Genomic DNA, 20843 nt, shown 5'->3' with positions numbered 1-20843 from the left:
CTAGGATACGATGAACAGCTCGAGATAGAATTGGACAGGAAACAGGATTTTCTGTCTTTTTCTTCTTCTTCCCATTATTATTATTTCCAATGACCTGCAAACATCACCAGATATAGACAGGAATCATTTGTAGTCAGTTGTAATATCAGTAGTAAAACCAAGTCATGATGTCAAATCCATCAATTTATAGGTCTGTTGCATTAATATACTTAGGAAAGACTTTGTTAAGAGCAAATATCACAGCATTAATACACATTGTTACCCTGAGGAATCTACTTAGGAAGTATTAACCCTCCCTTTCAATTATAATTATACTGCAATTATAAAAACAGGGATAGTAGAGAGAATTTAATGTTTTCTCCTGCTAATCCATCCATCCATTTTCTACAACTTATCCTGTTAGGGGGGGGGGGGGGTTGAAGGCGAAGTCATTGCCATTTGTCTTTTTGGCAGACTTTCCTTACTTTTATGAAATAGGAACTTTTATGAAATAATTGCAGATATTATGAATACTATATAACATCCGTCCATTTTCTATATTGCTTATCCATTAAGGGTCGCCTATCCCAGCAGCCTTCCGGCGAGAGGAAGGTTCACCCTGGTTGGGTCGCCAGTCCATTGCAGGGCCACCACATAAAGACAGGCAACCATAAGCACTCACAGCCAAACCTACGGTCAGTTTAGAGTATTCAATTAACCTGGTCCCCTCTTGCATGTCTTTGGACTGTGGGAGGAAGCTGGAGAACCTGGAGAGAACCCACGTAGGAACAGGGCTTGAAGCCGAAACCTCCTTGCTATGAGGCGACAGTGCGAATCACCGCACTGCCCCCTCCCTCCTGCGTCTACTATTTCATATTCCAGACCAGAAGGTGGCGGTAATGCACCTAAATGCTGGATTCCCTACCCTAAATACATCAAAGGAAGAAGAAATACGTAAACTGTCATGGCTGCCCTCTTTTGCTTATAAACAAACGTGAAATTAACATTTTGTTTCAAAATACAAGATTCTTCAAGTGCCAAATGTTCAGATTGTAATAGACAGGAGACAACAACAGAAACGTTTTCGTGCAATAATAACATCATAGTTAGTTTGTGAGCTAGGTGAGGACTGAAATCATGAGGACTGTTTTGATGGTGGCTGAGAAACCTTCCCTGGCTCAGTCAATCGCCAAGATTCTCTCCAAAGGTGAGTGCGGGCTTAGTATAATTTGTAGCGCAAATTTAGGTACCAAAAACCTAATTTATCACGAAAGGAGATCGGGTAATAGTGAACGTTAGCTTTGTCAGCGACCTGCAGTATCACTGAAATGTTCCTGGTTTACTAGTAGAGGCAAACGACACCTTATCTCATAATTACAAAAAGATCTCATAATTATGAGTAAAATAATAATAATAAACATAACAGGGTCTGCATGTTTACTAGTAGAGGCAAACGCGCCGCATACGGTAATATTATTATTATTATTATTATTATTATTATTATTATTATTATTATTATTATTATGTTTAATGGCAAAGAGGCCAAATTAATTCTCCACATTGTTTATGTTTATGATGGGGTCTTTCTTACCGGACTCTATGGTTTGTGATTGTGGGCCGTCAAGTAAGGTCCTATTCTATGTTGGCCCGATAAAATTAATGGGCAAAAACAGAACGTCATACTACCTCATCAAAATCTTGCAATAGACACAGTACGATACCAGTTAATGTAAAATGTCTTTAATTACTATGTTTCACAGACATTTATTTAACGGGGAAATGTTCAGTTTCTACTGGAAAACAATAACGGTTTGACTGTAATGGATTATTTCTAAGAGACATTGCCTAGTCTGAGCAGGCTAATGATTGATGATCATCCTGGTCATCCGATATACTGGAGCGGTCAGTCCTTTTCAGCTTTGCCTGGAGATGGCACATATACAAGCAATGGTGATGAGCTCAAACTCCAGAGAATAGGCAGCTGTAGGGAAGCAGCTGGGGTTCTTCTTGAGGACAGGCATCCTAAGGGAAACAGGAATGGTCTCTACACCAAAAGCACCATCCAGCCCTCTGCAGGAGTGGCTGGTGTGGCAACTGGCTTCATGGATGACTTGAGGTACCCGGTTCAGGTCGATGTTTTCCCTAGCATGCAAAAAAACAAACAAAAAAACCCCCCCAAAAAACAGGGTTTCTTATTTCAGGTTTACTTTGATTTTTCAGGAGTCAAATAAGCTAAGGTAGAACCAATTTAAGATTAATATAGGTTATCCAAAATGAATTCCTGTTTGACCGGTTAGATGCACTTAGATTAATATTGTTTATAAACCTATATGGTCAGTTTGTTATAGACGCATTGTTAGACAAGAAAGATAACTATTCATCAGTGCCTTGTGTATATGTGTCAGTGATGTCAGAAATTATAGTCAGTAAATATAACCTTCCACATTGGGCCACCTTGCATAAAGTGCATTTGTAGGTTTTGTGCCATAAGTACATTTCCTGGCTGTGCCCATGTTCATTTACTTAATTTAAAAAGAATATCATCTGACAGATTAGAACTTTTGAGTCCCAAATATGGCCTCACTGCTGTGGAAGCCTGATACTGATTTTAGAGGAGAAAAAGAATTTCGCAATATGTGCAACTGATACAGTAAATTTCTGTGCTGGATTGAAAATAGATCCTTTCTTTATTCACTGTGCACCAATTTTGTAAGGATATGACTATGTAAAGGTAGATGGCTTTTTTCTTAAACAATAACTTATTTTATTAAGATATATTTAACATTTCATCCAAGATTTCTTGTCTTGTAAACAACATAGGCATTTTTTTTGTTTTTATATGCTGAATTTTTTTTTTTTGAATTGGTGCGCATCAGAACAACTACGGAAGCACATTGCATTCACTGGATAAAAAAAATTAGACACCTAATCTCATAATTATGAGAAAAGATCTCATGAATATGAGATAAAATAAAGTGCGGTCTGAAAGAAATCAGTTCTCGCGAGCCTTCCTTTTTGACACATACAGATGTATGTACATGAGCAGTAGTACACCTATTATTAGGGCCTGAGCCTGAAGGTACTGCAGGCGAAGACCCTATTATGTTTATTATTATTATTATTATTGTACTCATAATTATGAGATCTTTTTGTAATTATGAGATAAGGTGTCTGAATTTTTTCTTTTTAGCCAGTGAATGCAATGCGCTTCCGTAGGACAACATATAAACCAATATGGTATATCTGTGAAGGGCCTGTGATTGGCCAATAATGACTGATATATTGGTCAGGCCTTACTCCCAAATATTGGGGTCAGCCCCCAAGATCCAGTGTAAGTCGGTCTTCACTGGAAATTAGTGAACCCTAAATATGAATCTCATGAATAGCTCTACCACAGTGTTAAATCAGCAGTACAATGTTGTCCTTAATCTCAATAGAATTATGGAAGAGCTGTTGTATTGGGCCACATTAGGTCTTATTGGAAAAAGTTATAATTTGAGAAGCTGGAGCCCTCCAGTGTTTCCCATTAACATTTTCACTATCTTGAAAAAGAAGTTGCAGTGACAGTTTTGTGAAAAATCGATCAGTACAAATCAGAAAAGCTGCACTCACACATAGCTCCAGGTAGCAATACTGCGCTCATTGATGCGGCTTGGCAGGTTGACCAGCTGGCTGTAGTAATCCTGCAGGCTGTACGCACAAAAGGATTCATCCACACACTGGCTGCCTAAAGGCATGGCCAGGCATTGGTGGATGGCCAGCAGGCACAACATGAGGACACGCAGCATCTGTACACCGAGGAAAAACAACACTGTATTAGTGTGTGTGTGTGTGTGTGTGTGTGTGTGTGTGTGTGTGTGTGTGTGAGACTCTTACTTTTGATTAGCTGAGTCTTCGACACACAATGCGGTCATGTTACAGATTAAGAGTTGATGTTTACAGCCCAAACTATTGGTCTGCATCATGGACCAGCCATACTCTTCAGTGATAACCAACATGAAGTTGAGCGTCTTACCTGAGTCCGTTCCATGATTCGTATCCAAGTCTGTGACAATAGAGCGAACTGATGCAGGATTTGACTCTCAAAATGATGTGCACCCTACATTGAAAGCTACGTCTATTTATTCCCCCTGTTCCATGTGTGTGTTGGGGGGGCAGGGGGTTGTCAGTATTCATAATTATGTGCGTCCTTGTTCCTGTCATTAGCATTTAGCCTTGAGAAAACTATTTTAGTTTATTTAGAGAGGATGTCATCATACAGCCTCCAGCCTCTAACCCTGTAACTAAGGGAGCATTTTTGCCACGCCCTCAAATAAGGTGGTCTTGTCCTCTTGCTTATTGATGGGCAGTAAGACTCCACATCCGATTTATGCAACTCGAGTTTTTGAACAAACAATTTAGTGCAACAAACATGCAGTAAGTGCAACTGTGTATTGAAATGTTTACAGGTCTATAAAGTCCTGCACCTTTAACTCTTCTCTTTGGTTTTTAGGTAGTTGTACAAGTCGGAAGGGACTCAATGGAGCATGCTCAGTGCATGAATACACAGGCAGCTTCCAGGGCCAAACTGTTGGCTACAAGATGACCTCCGTTTGTGGCCATGTGATGAGTCTTGACTTCATTGGTGAGTAGATTTGGTGATAGATTTCAGACAATTATGATTCCGCCCTTGTAAAACCATTTTTACTACTGAAAGGTGAAGGGTAGCAAAAACTCTCCTCTTTGTGCAACTAAACTAAATTTAGATGTATTTAGATGAGTGAGAGAAATTGTAATTGACAACACCATTCTTGTTTTTCCAGGGAAATACAACAACTGGGATAAGGTGGATCCTGCAGAACTCTTCAGCAAAGCTCCCACAGAGAAAAAGGAGGCCAATCCCAAGCTTAACATGGTCAAGTTCCTCCAGGTAAGTAATTTGATGCTAAACCCATAGTTAACCTTTTACAGGGCACTGGAGCTGGCTGCAGGACCAACTAGAGGCCATTTTTCTGTGCTTTGAATTTTGACACTTACCACACATTTCTGCTTTCATATCAGGTTGAAGCCAGAGGCTGCGACTATGTGGTTTTATGGTTGGACTGTGACAAAGAAGGCGAGAATATCTGTTTTGAGGTAATTTAAATGGATTGTTTTCTGGATTGCTCTCCTGAAAAAAGAGAAGACTTTTTTTGTATGTGTGTGTGTATATATATATATATATATATATATATATATATATATATATATATATATATATATATATATATATATATATATATATGTGTGTGTGTAGCAGTGAGTGTTTCTGTGCAGGTAGATAATGTCAGTAGATATTAGCATTAGCTTTAAAACACCCCCGCAGTGTGAACACTGGTCCAATAGCTCAGGTCTCCAAAAACATAAAAGGAGTAAATTCAGATTCCATTTAGTGACTCAGTTTATGAAATAGTTATTATTGTTTTACCATTCAGTCACTATTTTCTTTCCAGGTCCTGGATGCAATCCAGCCAGTGATGAACAAGGGGGGTGGCAGGGAGCGGACTATTTACAGGGCCAAATTCAGTTCCATTACTGACACCGATATCTGGAATGCTATGAATCGCCTGGGAGAGCCAAACCACAATGAAGCCCTCTCAGTAGATGCACGTCAGGAGCTTGATCTGCGCATCGGTTGCGCCTTTACCAGGTACTCTGGGAGCCTCACTGCACCACATTTCTGAAAATGTCTGTCAAACTAGTTGACTACTCTAATGGCAAGGCTTTGGTTGTAATACATGGCACTTATTGAAAGAGGGCTTGAAGTCCCTCTCAGGGATAGATAACAACAACAACAAAGTGATGTGTGGTTGGAATGTGAAGGTGTATACAACAGTATAATTGTACACTTTTTTGTTTTACAATGTAAATGAGTCTGTAGAGTTTTTCATTAGATTTCTCTGTTAAATGCTGTTTTAGTCTAGTTTAAGTTGGAGTCCTTATTTTTAGTTCAAAAAATGTGTCTGTGCATGGCCTGAACTGAATCAAAAGAAAATGTAACCGCACAAACATCTTCTAGTTCATGTTGTCAGAGCTACGTAAAAAATCTGTCAACACACTGTATATTCTGAATCTTTGCTTAAAGCCAGTCTAATTTAAATCCAATCTTGCTTTTGTGGTTCAAATCATTTCAGGTTCCAAACCAAATACTTCCAGGGAAAGTATGGCAATCTGGACTCCTCTTTGATCTCATTTGGACCTTGCCAAACCCCAACTCTAGGCTTCTGCGTGGAGCGTCATGACAAGATCCAGTCTTTCAAACCAGAGACGTACTGGGTTCTTCAGGCGAAGGTAGATTCACAGAGTCTGTCCTTGTTACACACTAGGGGCTGACTTTGTGTGCTAACTTGATGTGTTACTGATCAGGTGTTCAAAGGGAAGGACAGCCCACTGACGCTGGACTGGAGCCGGGTAAGGGTCTTTGACAGAGAGGTGGGTCAGATGTTTGTCAACCTGGCCAAGACATCTAGGGAAGCTCAGGTAAGAGCACAGATACATTCTGTGCTGATGTGTTCTTCACATGTACTCGATGTCATGTATAATAGAAAATCAAACAATGAAAATTCCAATCTTTTTGACTGTAAAATCATTTAAAGGTCCACTACAAATACAAGATGAGTAGAAAGCATCAACCACTAATGTCTTTGCCTCTTTTTTCATCTTTGGTGTAAATCCTCAGAAGATTAAATTCAAAGAAAACTGTCATCTCTGCATTTACTTATTTAAAGTGTTGTTGAAATATCAAAACTCAGTTTCCCTCCAGATTCTTTTGAAGGAGCTAGAGCATATCAAATATGACCTGAGGATTCTGTCCCTTGATGCAGGTGGAGTCAGTGAGTAAGAAAGAGAAGAGCAAGCAGAGACCTCTGGCGTTGAACACTGTGGAGATGCTGAGAGTGGCCAGCTCTGCTCTTGGTACAGTCACATTCACATCTGCCATACGTCAGAAGTCATTTCTTCTACATACATACGTCCTAGGCTGCATTCACAATCATCTGCTAACTACCGCAACAGATGTCAAGTAGAATAATGAAGCGTGAATAGTATGTGGATTTTACTTGTGTGATGTCCTATGTACTAGATTAGCAAAAAATATTTATGTATGCATGGCGAGTTAACTGTTTGTCCAAATAACACCTCTTTAATAATTTGCACCATTTTCAAAGACATATCAAGCTCATTTGTCAGGGAACAAAATAAACTTACTTGGGGGAGGTGTTTGAAGATAAGATCCTTGTGTCATCTTTGACACAATATCATTTTGATTAATAGCTTAATTTTGAAACAAACAACTGCAAGTGTTGCAGAATAATTATGAACATCCGAACAACAGGAGCGACGGCATTTGTCCAATGTTATTCTTGTGTATGGCACATTTGGAAATCAAGTGAGAATTTCTGGTAGCAGCGTGTGTGAAGTCCACAGAAACTTCGGTGCATCTTCATTGTCTATAGTCAATGCCTATGGGTATTCCATGTAACTTGAGTCTATTTTTTACTGCTCAATACATGATTAACCTTGAATAGGTGCCATGCACCTTTCTGTACATCCATACCAAATTTACTACTAATAATACTTGGAGGTCTGGATCTTTTAAGGGGTGAAACCAGAAGTCCAGTGGGATCAGGGAATGTTGTACAGGGTTAGAAGTCTCAGGAGATGGTGTGCCTTAATTGATAAGAATAGTTTCTTTCTCAAGAAGGTTATGAGGTAAAAGGCTTGATGGTTGTACTATATATTAACCATACTGTTGTTTAAGAGAAAGAATCTAAAAAGATATGTTATGTCTCAGGCATGGGACCCCAGCACACTATGCAGATTGCAGAACGCTTGTACACACAAGGCTACATTAGCTATCCTCGTACTGAGACGACTCAATATCCCGAAAACTTTGACCTGAAGGGAACACTGAAGCAGCAGAGCAACAATCCTTTCTGGGCTGAGGAGGTGAGAGCCATCACTTGGTCACTGATGCACAAAGATCAATGCCTGTATGAATTCAAGACCAGTAGCACATACACATAGACAATGTCAAGCTATCCTTGAAAAATAGTTAAAACGTGTAGAATGTGCATGAATTTTGAAATAAATAGAGGTTTGCCATTAAAATGTTTTTTCTCCCTCCACCAGGTGAAAGCTCTACTTTCAACAGGATTAAACCGACCAAGGAAAGGAAACGATGCTGGAGACCATCCACCCATCACTCCGATGCGTGCAGCCTCAGAAGGAGAATTGGGTGTGTCATTTTATAAATGAATATCTCTTAAGAGATTAAGGTACTGTTGACTCAAGAATCAGTTGATCCAATTCCAAACATATATTCTGTCTTCTAACCTCTGGGGGGGTCTATTTTGTGACATCTGTAATGTTGTGTTCACACCAAATGTAAAGTGAAATTTTGCCCCCAGTCACTCACCAAAGTTTACTTTTGGACGTACTTGTGTTTATTCACCTTATTCACCTGCAGGTAACACGAGTAATAAACCCACCAATATTCAGTCTAATAAAGAGAGGAGAGGAGCAGGGTCTTTTTTATGTAAATACGAACAACATTTAAACATAAGTCCACCAAAGAAATAAGCATTATGAAAACTATCATTGAGGTCCAACATAAAACCATCCATCCATCTATCGTCGTCTACCGCTTATTCCTCACTAGTAAGGGTCGTGGGGGGGCTGGAGCCTATCCCAGCATCTACGGGCGAGAGGCGGGGTTCACCCTGGACAGGTCGCCAGTCCATCACAGGGCCAACATACAGAGACAAACAACCATTCACACTCACATTCATACCTACAGTCGATTTAGAGTATCAATCAGCCTCGTCCCCAAATTGCATGTCTTGGGACGGTGGGAGGAAGCCGGAGTACCGGAGAGAACCCACGCAGGAACAGGGAGAACATGCAAACTCCACACAGAAAGATCCCGCGCCTGAGCCGGGACTCAAACCCGGAACCTTCTTGCTGTGAGGCCACAGTGCTAACCACTGCACCACCGTGCAGCCCCCAACATAAAACCAAATTGTTAATTGTATGAATATGAAGCTCCTTTAATATGAGATCCCCAGATTAATACTGGTGTCCAGCTGTTTTTAGATGTGTCAGATGAATTGGGACATTGCTGTTGTTAGAGAGATGCACATGCTTATTCTTGCTTGGAGGAGAGTCAGTTGGAGTGGTTAAACAGGAGGGTCCTGCCTTGTTTTCTTACAGTCTATATAAGCAGGTGTCTCACAAGACATTTTGGTGGGCATTTTGTGAAGGCTTTTTCAAAAAAAATTGGCTTCACATACCCTTTTCCTTTTAAAGAGTTCAGTTCATTTCTGCATCTGCTGAGTGAGATGTTGCACAGGTTTGTGGCTGAGAAGCAACACTGAGAATACATCAGTATTGCTTTCAAAACCAACCATTCTGGAGGCAGTTTGAATGCATGTCAGTTGACAGGAAATGGATTTTTCATCTGTTTTGAATGCTACTTCGCTGCCATGTTAGACACACTCTCTGAGATGGCGTTTCACCTTTTTAGAGTGTACTCATTCCGCTGACATGTTTAACCTCCAGCTCAGGTTCTTCTTCTCCTTTTTCATCCAGGAAGTGATGGCTGGCGCCTGTATGAGTACATTACGCGGCATTTTATTGCCACTGTAAGTCAGGACTGCAAATACCTACAGACAACTATTGACTTCACAATTGGCAACGAGTCCTTCTCATGTAGTGGCAAAACACCGATATCAGCAGGTAAAGAACCCCACCACATTTTCTGCCTCTGATTTCTGCACCCCAGTGTAGTTGTCTAAAGTTTTAGCTTTAAATGGCAAAAGGAGAAAAGGTGGATCGTCGGTCCCCAGGAAAGTTCGCTTATAAGTACATGTTCTTGATAGCGAAGACTATTTATAACAGCACTAACAGCTGGCTTTCATTGCCAGTAGAAGCTAGTTTATTAAACTAGCATGTCTTCCCTTGTACAGATGGGAAGGCCATGCTATTACAAAAGGCCTGAATGATAGTGCATATAGCTGCTGTATAAGGGGACAAAATTCCCTGGAAGAAAACACCAAATGGATTTGGCTAGGTTTGGCTCTACCTTTGTCCTGGATGGACAAGTTCATTGCATTACCATCCTCTATGTGCATTTTTATTTTCTGTAATGACAGGCTAAATGTATGTTCTGACCCTAGGTTTCACAGCAGTGATGCCATGGCAAAGCATCCCTCTAGAAGAAGCAATGCCTGCCTGTGAGCGTGGTGACACTTTCACAGTGGATGAGATCAAACTGGTTGAGAAGCAGACCAACCCTCCAGACTACCTGACTGAGGCTGAACTCATCACCCTGATGGAGAGACATGGAATTGGTACTTTCATGTTCTAACTAACATTTGAAAAATCTAAAGGTTTTTCTTTAACTTTGAACATATGCAAACATAGAAAGCACATTCAGAAATTGAAGAGTTTAGAGGGAAGCTACCACAGAAAGTAGTATTTATGGTTGCAAGATTCATCCATTCCTCACAGTGTCATCATTTGATGTATGAAACAATTCATTTTTATTACAATAGCAGGAGTCCATTCATTATCTAAAGGAAATAATAACCAGTCTACAGTTTTAACCTGGTTGTATTAATTACTGTCATCTTTTCTTGCTCCTGCAGGTACTGATGCCAGCATCCCTGTCCACATTAACAATATTTGCCAGAGAAACTATGTGACAGTTGAGAACGGCCGCAAGTTAAAGCCAACAAACCTTGGGATTGTCCTGGTCCATGGCTACTACAAGATAGGTCATTGCTCCGTTTTATTATGCACAATTTTGACCTTCGAATGGATTTGTAAGTGTGATTGGCATTTTCTAGTAGGGCTACAAGATTATTGCTAAATGTGAAAACAACATTTTCTCTCTTAGAATTGAGATCATGATTCACTCACATGACTCTTATTCTTTCATTAAAAACATTATACGTAAAAAATGTTCCCAAGATGCTGGATGGTTAGACAGGGCTTTAAACAGACAGGATAACATGTCAGAATGCTGGACAATGGAGGACATTAATGAAGAGGAATAGGAGAGAGTGAATTGTCACAATCTAGAAATGAGATATGATAGATCTGTGAATTAAGATTGTGATTTTTCAATGATTATCACAAAGTCCTACTTTCTTGAAAACTAAATGATGGTGATCGTCTCCTGCTTCTGCCAAGCTAACTCAGTCTAACATGCATCAGATCCATTACAATTTGTGTGTGTGTGTTTTGCAGATGCAGAGCTGGTGCTGCCCACCATTCGCAGTGCTGTTGAGAAGCAGCTTAACCTCATTGCCTTGGGTAAGGCCAACTTCCAGCAGGTCCTGCAGCACACCCTAGATATCTTCAAGAGGAAGTTTCACTATTTTGTGGATTCCATCTCTGGTAAGTTTATAGCACCTAGAGAGGTGCTGCATTTTAATTTTCGGCTTCTCCTAAAAGACTGCTACTCAAATATTATTTGTTTTGCAGGTAATTAGGACACATGTTGTGTTATACAAGTTGCATCCAGTTCCCAGTCTTTGTTGGTTGTCAATATGGACTCTTGGTTGGTCTAAATGAATAAACCTCATTAAGGACTCACTTCACCCTGGAAAACAAGTGCAGAGAAATATAATGACATTGGCCCTCTGTAGCAGTCAAGCCCAGAAACCAGCATTTATCTAAACATGGGAACCAGCGTATGACTGTACTCACTTGTGATTTATTAAACCAATCATACCTCACCAATCATGATGTATGAATGTCCTGCTGTTGATTAATGCAGCAGCAGAAAAAAACTAATCATTTAAATTTCATACCCCAGTATACAATGGTTTTGGAAAGCCTTGCCCCTCAAATTTATGAGACTGACCTGGAGACTGAAACCTTCACATTTCTTGATCAACTGAATCAACTTGTTTTGTGTGAAATGACTGAAAAGTGAAATAAAGGGAAGTCTGAACTTGTGGTTTAAATTTAAATCATGATATATTCAAACACTACCAGATGTCATAATTTATTGATTAATCATGACTGTCATTGGTAGATGATTAGGTTGTCAGGGTGTGTGGCTGCACGGAGGAGACACAGAAGCACCACTGTGCACATCAGAACATCCAGTAACACCTTGTTCACATATCAGAAACATTTTCTGGCATGTTGTGTTCCTTCGCTGATCAAGAAAGCCGTGTGTCCCTAAAGCAGCCTGATGCAGTGCTCCACTTTCACCTGTCTGTGTATCACTGCACTGCTGAACCTGTGCTCCTGCTCTTTTGCAATTTATCATGTATCTAAGAGAGCATATGAAAGTAAAGCCGTGTAGTTGCTCAGAGAGGAGATGACTCCTCCCTTCTCTAACCATGTCCCTGTGATCACCATCATGTGGCTGCGTTTTCTTGGATGGCCGTCAAAATCATCTCATAACAATCCTATGACCCCATCAGGTCCACTCTGCTGCTCCACCAGGTCAAGCTGAGATGAAATGGTGTTCACACAATCTCAGACCTAACATGAGACTGATTGTAGCCTCCACTCACATCCAAATTAATAAATACTAAGATGTGCATTAGAATGATCATACCCTCGGTATGCCAATTTCTTGTCATATATTTGTTTGATAAATGAGGGCCAATATTCCCAGTGGGCACAAGGGGTCACTGACTGGTTTTGAGTATTGTTAATGATAGTGATCATCTGCTGTGACATCCACAGCCACCAGTCATATTATTATGTGAGTCATGTTGTATAGTTGGGTGGCCTGGCTTAGAGGTGGAGTGGCCGTCGAGCAACCGAAGGGTCGCTGGTTCGAGCCTCACTTCGCCCAGTGACTAAAAGTATCTTTGAGCAAGATACTGAGCACCTAATTGCTCCTGATGGCCCTGCAACGGACTGGTGAACTGTCCAGCATGAACCCTGGCTCTCACCCAATGTCAGCTGGGATAGGCTCCAGCCCCCTGCGACCCTTAATTGATAAGCAGTATAGAAAATGGATAGATGTTATATAGTATTCATAAGCACCCGGGATCTGGGATGTGGGGAGCTCCAAGGCTCAGGAGAAGAAGAGGAGTGAGTAACACATAGGAGTATGATTTATATATAACACATACAGGAGGACAGAGAGGAAAGAGAGGAGGAGAGAGAAGCCCAGTGCACCATGGGACATCCCCCAGCAGTCTTAGCCTGTAGCAGCATATCTAAGGGCTAGCCTAGGCCAGACCTAACTATAAGCTTTATCAAAAAGGAAGGTCTTAAGTCTGCTCTTCAAGGTAGAGAGGGTGTCTGCATCCCGGACCTAAACTGGGAGACGGTTCCACAGGTGGGGAGCCTGATAGCTGAAGGCTCTGGCTCCAATCCTACTTTTAGAAACTCGAGAGACCACAAGTAACCCTGCATCCTGGGAGCCAAGGGTTCTAGCTGGATACTAGGGGGCTATGAGCTCTGTCAGATATGAAGGTGTCTGACTGTTGAGGATTTGTATGTTAGAATAGAATTTAAAATTCTTCTTCTGAGTTTGACAGGGAAAAGTCAAAAGCCAGAAACCTCAAATTATCCCATCAAATCAAGCAATACCATCTTGAATGTATTTAAAAGTCAAAATCCTGCATTAACCTACTGGCAGTAGCAGATGAGCATGTTAGCGTTTGGAATTTTATGGGAAAAAAAAACATAGACGTGCTTTATTGGATTAGAGAAGCATCAGTTATAAATTATTCTATCATCTCATTTTCTCTTGCACCCAGGCAGAGATGTTACAAATATGGAGGTTACATTACATCTATGAAGTGTCGTGGCAATGATGTGTGAAAATTCAGCAGCTGGCATGAAGATGGAAGTGAAATGTTAAAGGAAGTCATAAATAAACTGACAGGAAAAAAAATCTGTATGATATTAGTTTCAGTCCTATTCACCCACAATATATTTTGGATGTCTTTCACAGGCATGGATGAGTTAATGGAGGTCTCCTTTTCCCCTATTGCTGCCACTGGAAAGCCCCTGTCCCGCTGTGGCAAGTGCCACCGCTTCATGAAGTACATCCAGGTAAGCCCAATCAAAAGTCCTGTCCTAACAGTGCCATATTTAATCTCTAGCATTGTCTTTCATTTGCATGCATCCTCAATTGTTACCAGTAGTCTGTAACACGGTGCTTGATGTCTCTCACTGTCACTTGTGAAAGAATAGAGCAAGCTTCTCCAATCATATGTTCTTGAGATTTGTGGATATGGCTAGAAGTGAGCTATTCATTTTATCAGTTTTAAAGCTCATTAAATAAAATAAGCATTTACAGAGAAATAAAATAGTAGATTTCTCAACTTCTGTTTGTCTGCAACAAAATTAAGGTCTGACACAGTAGGGGCATGATGAATAAATGACATGAAAATGCAAAATACTTGCTTGTACAAATTCTTTCACATTAGTTCAATAACATAGATTGCATGATGGATTCCACATCTTCCAGTGATGAAGAGCCTCTCTTCCTCCTCTTCTTCTCCTGACGACATGAGAGATTTTGGGGTTGTCCTGTATTATAGACTTCATTCAGTACCTCAAACAGGAGCTAAAGCTGAACCACAGCTGCTTCCAGTTATATTTTAGGCCATCATCAGTGGGGGAAACGCTCAAATGCATGCAAAATAAAACAGGACAATTGTCAGAGTTGCCTGGAGAGAATTTTTTTCAAGAATTTGTCTATTAATTGCTTTCTGAATTTTTCCTGGTCAGTCAAGAGCCATGGCCAAGGGTCCGTTTAGTTGGACATCAAGTGATGAGGGACAAAGAGAGATCTGGATACCAGGATGAAGATTTTCTTGACCAGTTTAAGGATCTCTGTTTTATCAAAGTTCAAGATTCATGAAAGTTTATGAATCTATTATTTTACATATTCAAAATTGATCATATGATATGAGAGGTTCAAAATCTGTAGTTTTAAAGGGTAGTACAGCCGCATTGCTTTGTATACTATGGCTTCTAATCGCATTGGCTGGATAGGCATTAATGATGGAGCATCTTTTGAACTTTTAACTTTGGATATGTATTTGTCTCTCATTCTGTTACAATAGCTTGAAAGTTTTCCAAATCTAGTTTTAGCCAGGAAATACATAAGCAAACACATCAAGATTTAGCACAATGATGATCACAATTGTATGCATATTAACGCATACCTAATACCGTATAATACAACAGTGGGTGTTGTTTGTCATCAATGTTCTGTACTTTTTAACAGTTTTTTACATTGTAATGACCAAGGCAACAGTCGGACTTGATGTTTGACCTCCAGAGTTCAGCTCAGAGAGAGCTCTGAAATGGTAATGCTTGCCCTTTATTATCATTTCCAACTGACAGCACAAGCACTCTAACAGTCATGAATGAATCATGAGGCTGCAGACCTTTTTGTCATTGGTTCTTAAATATGCAGAGTAGGTTGCCTGTGATGCTAAAGTGGTATATTTTGGTGGAAACCTCAAGGGAATGACGTTCTTCGTACATGTGCCGGGACAGCTCCATGTACTTTGGTCTGGTTTGTGTCATTCCAGTTTCATGCAACTTCCACATCAGTCATCAAGCATATGTGGCTTTTGGAAAATGGTCATGTTGTTTGTTTGAGTTCATTTGGCTTCAGAAACTATTCAGACTCTACTCCTACCTACTCTACTTACTGAATACTTTTTGTGTTTTAGATTTCATTTAAATGTCAGTGAGTTAACTTTTTTGGCCAGCAATGAAAAAACAATGTTTCCTAAAACCTTAGAAATTAAGGCATGTGTATATGATGATTAATACACGACAACCACTGGCCTTGATATGAAAAACAGTACCAAATAATCAAATACCATTATGCTAAAGGGTTTTAAGTGCATTAGCAGCAGCATGAGTATTCAGGATATCGCCATAGGCCAATGCTAGTGGTGAATGTTCTAATGGCTCATGTTCTGTTCCAGTTACAAGATTTTGGTGGGACAAAGTAGACAAAGTTGGTAGACAAACATCAGAATCAGAAATATTTCTTTGATTCAGTGGAAAAATTGTTCACAATGCATGCAAGCTCAGGGAAATAACACTGATCTAGAATAGATGTAAGTAAAAAAAAAAAATTGTACAACATGTAACAAAAACAATATACCAGTCAAAAAAATTTATACAATATACATATTTCATCTATAAAATACATGCTTCTGGCTCCAATTTGTCATATGAATATGGACTTATATGATGCACTATATACAAAGGAAAAAAAGAAGACGAAAAGTTTGGCTGAGAGTTTCCAGTTAACTTTGTCCTTTGTCAAATGACAACACTTGCTATGGGAAACCATTTGGCGCAGTGGTTAGAACTGTTGCCTCACAGCTGAAAGATTCCAGAATGAAGTCCTTTTGGTCCCAGTCAATTTCTGTTTGTAGTTTGCATGTTCTCCCATGGCTACATGGGATTCCTCTGATCTCTCTCCAGAGGTCTTCACACAGCCATAATGGTTTCTGTAGTGCAAGGGAGCAGCCTCCCAAGCCAGCTGTCCTACAGAGGATAAGGATTTGTTCCCTAGGTATTTATGTTCTCATTCCATTGGGCCTAAACAAATTTATGGCCACAAAAATTGAGATGGATTGGAACGCCTCTCCCGAACTCTGCTGGTGCCTTCTGGTTTTGAATATTCTGTAGCACATAATGTAAAAATCTGGCATCCAGTCCCAAATCTTGCATGTACTTACAGGCGAAGCCCAGCAGACTCCACTGCTCCCACTGCGATGAGACGTACAGCCTTCCCCAGAATGGAGCCATCAAGCTTTACAAGGAGCTCCGCTGTCCACTGGATGACTTTGAGCTGGTTTTGTGGACTTCTGGAGCCAGGGGCAAGAGCTACCCCCTCTGCCCCTACTGCTTCAGTAACCCACCTTTTCGAGACATGAAAAAAGGTGAAAATAAATTTTTTACCAAATTACAACATGTAATGACATATAAAGTTCATCTGCAGCTACGGGGACATGCCTTTTGCTGATTACACTCCAATTAGATTGTAACCAAAATGAAACTAATTCATGTTAATTCCTGAACAGCTGTTTATAAGATGGAGTTTATCTGCCAAACACAAAAGATACCTTGCTCCAACTATAGCAAAGAAGACTACAGAAGCTGAGAAAAGCCGCACTTTGTTGTAACTTTTTAATGATGGTATCTAAAGATAACGAGGGAATTATCTTATTATCTCAAGATAACAAATCTTAACAGCTTACAACAGGTTAATTAATCTAGTTCCCTAGAAAAACAACACTTGTTTAAAAAAAAGTTGGCATCAAAAACTGTAATTACTGGCATGACTGTCGTCAACACTTGCATTAATATTATTGTATTAAGACTTGTCTTTCAAGACTAGTTTGCAATGTTAACATACTGTAAAAGCTCAGTTTCATCAAATGTTTCTAACCTTTGTCTTTCCTCATATTTCAAATGCTGTTTACAGGTATGGGATGTAATGAATGTACCCATCCTTCCTGCCAGCACTCTCTCAACTCTATGGGTATTGGACAGTGTGTGGAGTGTGACAGTGGGGTTTTGGTGCTGGATCCAACCTCTGGGCCAAAATGGAGGATGGCCTGTAATAAGTGCAACGTGGTGGTGCACTTCTTTGAACATGCACACAGAGTGCAGGTAAGAGAATGGTCCTCCATCTTTTCCCTATGTCAAGACAATCTGATTTAAAGTATTTTGCTGTGGATTTTAATTAATATACAGTACTTTCGGATAGTCAAGTCAATTTTATTTGTATAGCACCAAATCACAGCAAAAGTTATCATATGACACTCTACAAGTAGAGCAGGTCTAGCACCACATTCCTTCAATGAATTTACACCCAACAATTCTCCATGAGCAAGCACATCCTGCAACAGCAGCGACGAAAACCTTCCGTTTAACAGGCAGGAAAGTCGAGCAGATCCAGGCTCAGTGGGGACAGCCTTCTGCTTTAAACGGTTAGGGGGAAAGAGAGGAGGAAAGCAGGGCAGAGACAGATTATGGAGGAAGACAGATATGCAGAAGGATCAAGGGGGACAGAGATAAAGAGGGAGAGAATGATAGATAGAATGAAGATAATAATGTATGAAATAACAGTGTGTAATGCACTTAACTCCACTCAGCTTTAGAGAGAGTTTCTGCTTATTAGTCACATTTCTGCTGTTCTGATTCACTCTCGCTGCTCTCATTGTGTGGTGTTTGATTTTATCTGGTCAATGATTTCAGACCAAAAAAACCCTCTAAAAAACAGACAGATTTAGCGGCTAGCTCGTGAACATACTGGAATATGAAGCAGGTCAAGAGCCAGCCCATAACTCTGGCTGCTTTGTTTTGCTCAGGGTCTTTGACTTCAGCTCTTCTCTCTGTCATTAGGTTGCTCAAGAGAGCTGTGACGCCTGTGATGCCTCTTTAGTTGCAGTAGACTTCAACAAGACTCGCTCCCCACTTCCCGCTGGCGAGACCCAGCACACCGGCTGTGTTTTCTGTGATCCTGTCTTCCAGGATCTTGTGGAGCTCAAACATGCTACTATGAGGCATCCCATGCACCGGGGAGGGGGTGCAAGACGAGGACGGGGGCGTGGTAGGGGACGCCGTGGTAACCCTAAAAAACCTAAGGACAAAATGGCTGCATTAGCAGCGTACTTTGTGTAGTTTGTTTGTATTGTGTGTCCTTTTCTCTGATTAACAGATTCAATGAAACTGTAAATGTCATAACTGCATTCTACACATTATGAATTACACTTGAGTAAACCAGATCTTTCACAAAGGTTCCATATCAGTGTGTTTTTTCCCCTCAGTAATCAGTCTTCAACTTTAAAATTGTGCTCATATTGAAAATGATGTTCAAATTGTGTCCATGCCACAAAATTTGAATTTTGCAACCCATGACCAGTGAACCCTGTATCAGTTACAAGCATCCTCTAATATTTTGTTACTATACAACTTTTCAGCAAGCTCACCTTAAATTTGGCTATACTTTTCAAGACAAATCTCACATTAAACTTTATTGTTTGAGAGTTTCATCCTACTTTCATCTCTGATAATCTGCTGTATTAAACAAAAATGATAGCCTTGGTCATAGGCATATTTTTAGGTTGTCCTTCTGTCCTTAAGGGAAATCTTCAACATTTTGCAAACGTTCGTGTAGACCAGGGGTCTCAAACTGATCCAGTAAAGGGTCGTGTGGCTGCTGGTTTTCATTCCAACCACGCAAAAGCAACACCTGATCCAACAAATGAGCTGTGAGGACACAGCTTAGTTGATTTAAGTCAAATCAGGTGTTGCTTTTGCTTGGTTGGAATGAAAATCTGCAGCTACACGACCCTTTACTGGATCAGTTTGACACCCCTGGTGTAGACTGATACATAAACCATTCTTGTCCCAACGCAAATAACCAGAACACTTCTAAAAAGTATAAAAGGCTTTTTATTTTGTTTGGAAATGTAATATTTAAAAAAAAAAACAACTAACAGTATTACATTCCTGAGTAAGACTAGTCTCCTCAGGAGGGACAGTCTGATCTTTCTTTTCCTCAAGAAGCCTTCAGACATGAGTCCATTGTAGTATTTTTAATGACTGGAGTTGTGGGTGTCCATCCTCCTGACTTCCTATGTTTGAATAACAACCAGGACAGGAGGTCTCTTCCTTCTTGTCCTCCACATGCTCATTAGTTTTACATCCTGTAAAATTGTATCAGTTCTTGCACAGTCCTCCATACTCTCCTGTAATAATACCGTCAAAAGAGATGACAGCACATTTTTCACTAAAAATGATTTGCTGTAATTATTTACTTTAAGCCTATGGCAATGTAAGTTCCACATTCCCAAAAGATAGTTAAATATTTTATGTCAGTGTCAGTTCCTGGATATCAAAAGCTCATCTGCAATTTCTTGAAGTGGTCCCAATAATAGTTGTTATTAAAAGGAACTGTCATCACTAAAATCCTCAACATACACATAACCACTAATACTGGACACAATTCATTTTCATGGCTTCTTATTCACTGAACTTCTGTATTAAAGAACTTATTAAAAAAAATCAAAAATAATCATGGGACAATTATAAATACAAGATCAATTGTATCAGAAGTATTAGAAGTACTGAGTCTAACCTGAACTTGAGTAGTTCATCTATGGTTTTAGGTTGTTCGCCATCATTTGATGAACCTAAGAAAGTATATGGTGTCTAATATGTGCCGTACTTGGCCTTCAAATCATTTTGCCCATCCCATTAGAAGGAAATAGGGTTGCAAAGTTGTTATGTCTTGGTAAATGTTACTCTTTTATTCAGTAGTCAGTCAAAGAGAAAGGAGTCAGTACTCCCTCTGGGTTTCTCCCCAGTGAGTTGATGATCATGCCCAAAACCAATGAGCAGCAAGAAAAGATTTTATGCGTCCACCTGATAAAATTATGAAAAAGTAATTATTAGGGCTTACATATTGAGTTTGAGTTTATTTACACACTTACAACATATTAACAGGTTGTTGTTATCACAATAGACAGGTTTGTGAAAGTATGTGATATTTAAAGAGTATTCTGCCACACATAAAGAAGCAGTGATTAACACAATTAAAAAAAAATCATTCTTTTATTATCAAGCCTGCTATTTTTTTGCCCCCCCCCCCCCCCCCCCAACTATTTTCTTTACATTTTGGCAGGCCACATTGGGACCCCGGGCCCCATTTTGGGCAGCTCTGACTTGACTTGACTCTGACTACAAATTGTTCAGTGGCACCAGATTTTAAGTTCAGAGTCCCCCGTCAGCGTAGTTCCTGCTACGTTCGTGTCGTGACTCGATATTTCACTATTATGACACACACCTATGAAAACTGCCATCTATGTTTTAAGTGA

The 20843-nt window shown here is 40.0% G+C and overlaps 2 protein-coding genes across 2 annotated transcripts; one reads left to right on the top strand and one right to left on the bottom strand.

The window, feature by feature from the left end:
- Window positions 1-916: 916 nt before the first annotated feature.
- Window positions 917-18731, top strand: top3b (DNA topoisomerase III beta). Its single transcript, XM_086205430.1, has 18 exons — window positions 917-1186; window positions 4472-4603; window positions 4782-4888; window positions 5020-5094; window positions 5451-5647; window positions 6132-6288; window positions 6364-6477; window positions 6822-6912; window positions 7790-7944; window positions 8128-8233; window positions 9586-9732; window positions 10173-10346; window positions 10644-10772; window positions 11248-11397; window positions 13931-14031; window positions 16697-16898; window positions 17444-17631; window positions 18367-18731. Exons 1-18 carry the CDS (start codon window positions 1117-1119, stop codon window positions 18643-18645), a joined length of 2574 nt encoding a protein of 857 aa, XP_086061556.1. The 5' UTR covers window positions 917-1116; the 3' UTR covers window positions 18646-18731.
- Window positions 1893-4009, bottom strand: LOC147260438 (uncharacterized). Its single transcript, XM_086205429.1, has 3 exons — window positions 3995-4009; window positions 3592-3767; window positions 1893-2121 (listed from the first exon to the last, which is right to left on the bottom strand). Exons 1-3 carry the CDS (start codon window positions 4007-4009, stop codon window positions 1893-1895), a joined length of 420 nt encoding a protein of 139 aa, XP_086061555.1.
- Window positions 18732-20843: the final 2112 nt, after the last annotated feature.

This window comes from Aulostomus chinensis, chromosome 6 (genome assembly GCF_037954235.1).
Source record: "Aulostomus chinensis isolate RoL2024-O1b breed Wild chromosome 6, RoL_Achi_v1.0, whole genome shotgun sequence".
Lineage (NCBI taxonomy): Eukaryota > Metazoa > Chordata > Actinopteri > Syngnathiformes > Aulostomidae > Aulostomus > Aulostomus chinensis.
The sequence above is the reverse complement of the archived record's forward strand: the minus strand, read 5'-3'. Positions and strand labels throughout refer to the sequence as shown.

What these genes read in the sequence shown, in the direction of transcription:
- top3b (XM_086205430.1), top strand. Translation starts at nt 1,117, where the DNA reads ATGAGGACTGTTTTGATGGTGGCTGAGAAACCTTCCCTGGCTCAGTCA. An exon ending in ACTGGGTTCTTCAGGCGAAG is followed by an intron (nt 6,289 to 6,363) that starts GTAGATTCACAG and finishes GTTACTGATCAG; the next exon opens with GTGTTCAAAGGGAAGGACAG. An exon ending in AGCCTCAGAAGGAGAATTGG is followed by an intron (nt 8,234 to 9,585) that starts GTGTGTCATTTT and finishes TTTTTCATCCAG; the next exon opens with GAAGTGATGGCTGGCGCCTG.
- LOC147260438 (XM_086205429.1), bottom strand. An exon ending in ATTGCTACCTGGAGCTATGT is followed by an intron (nt 2,122 to 3,591) that starts GTGAGTGCAGCT and finishes TTTGCATGCTAG; the next exon opens with GGAAAACATCGACCTGAACC.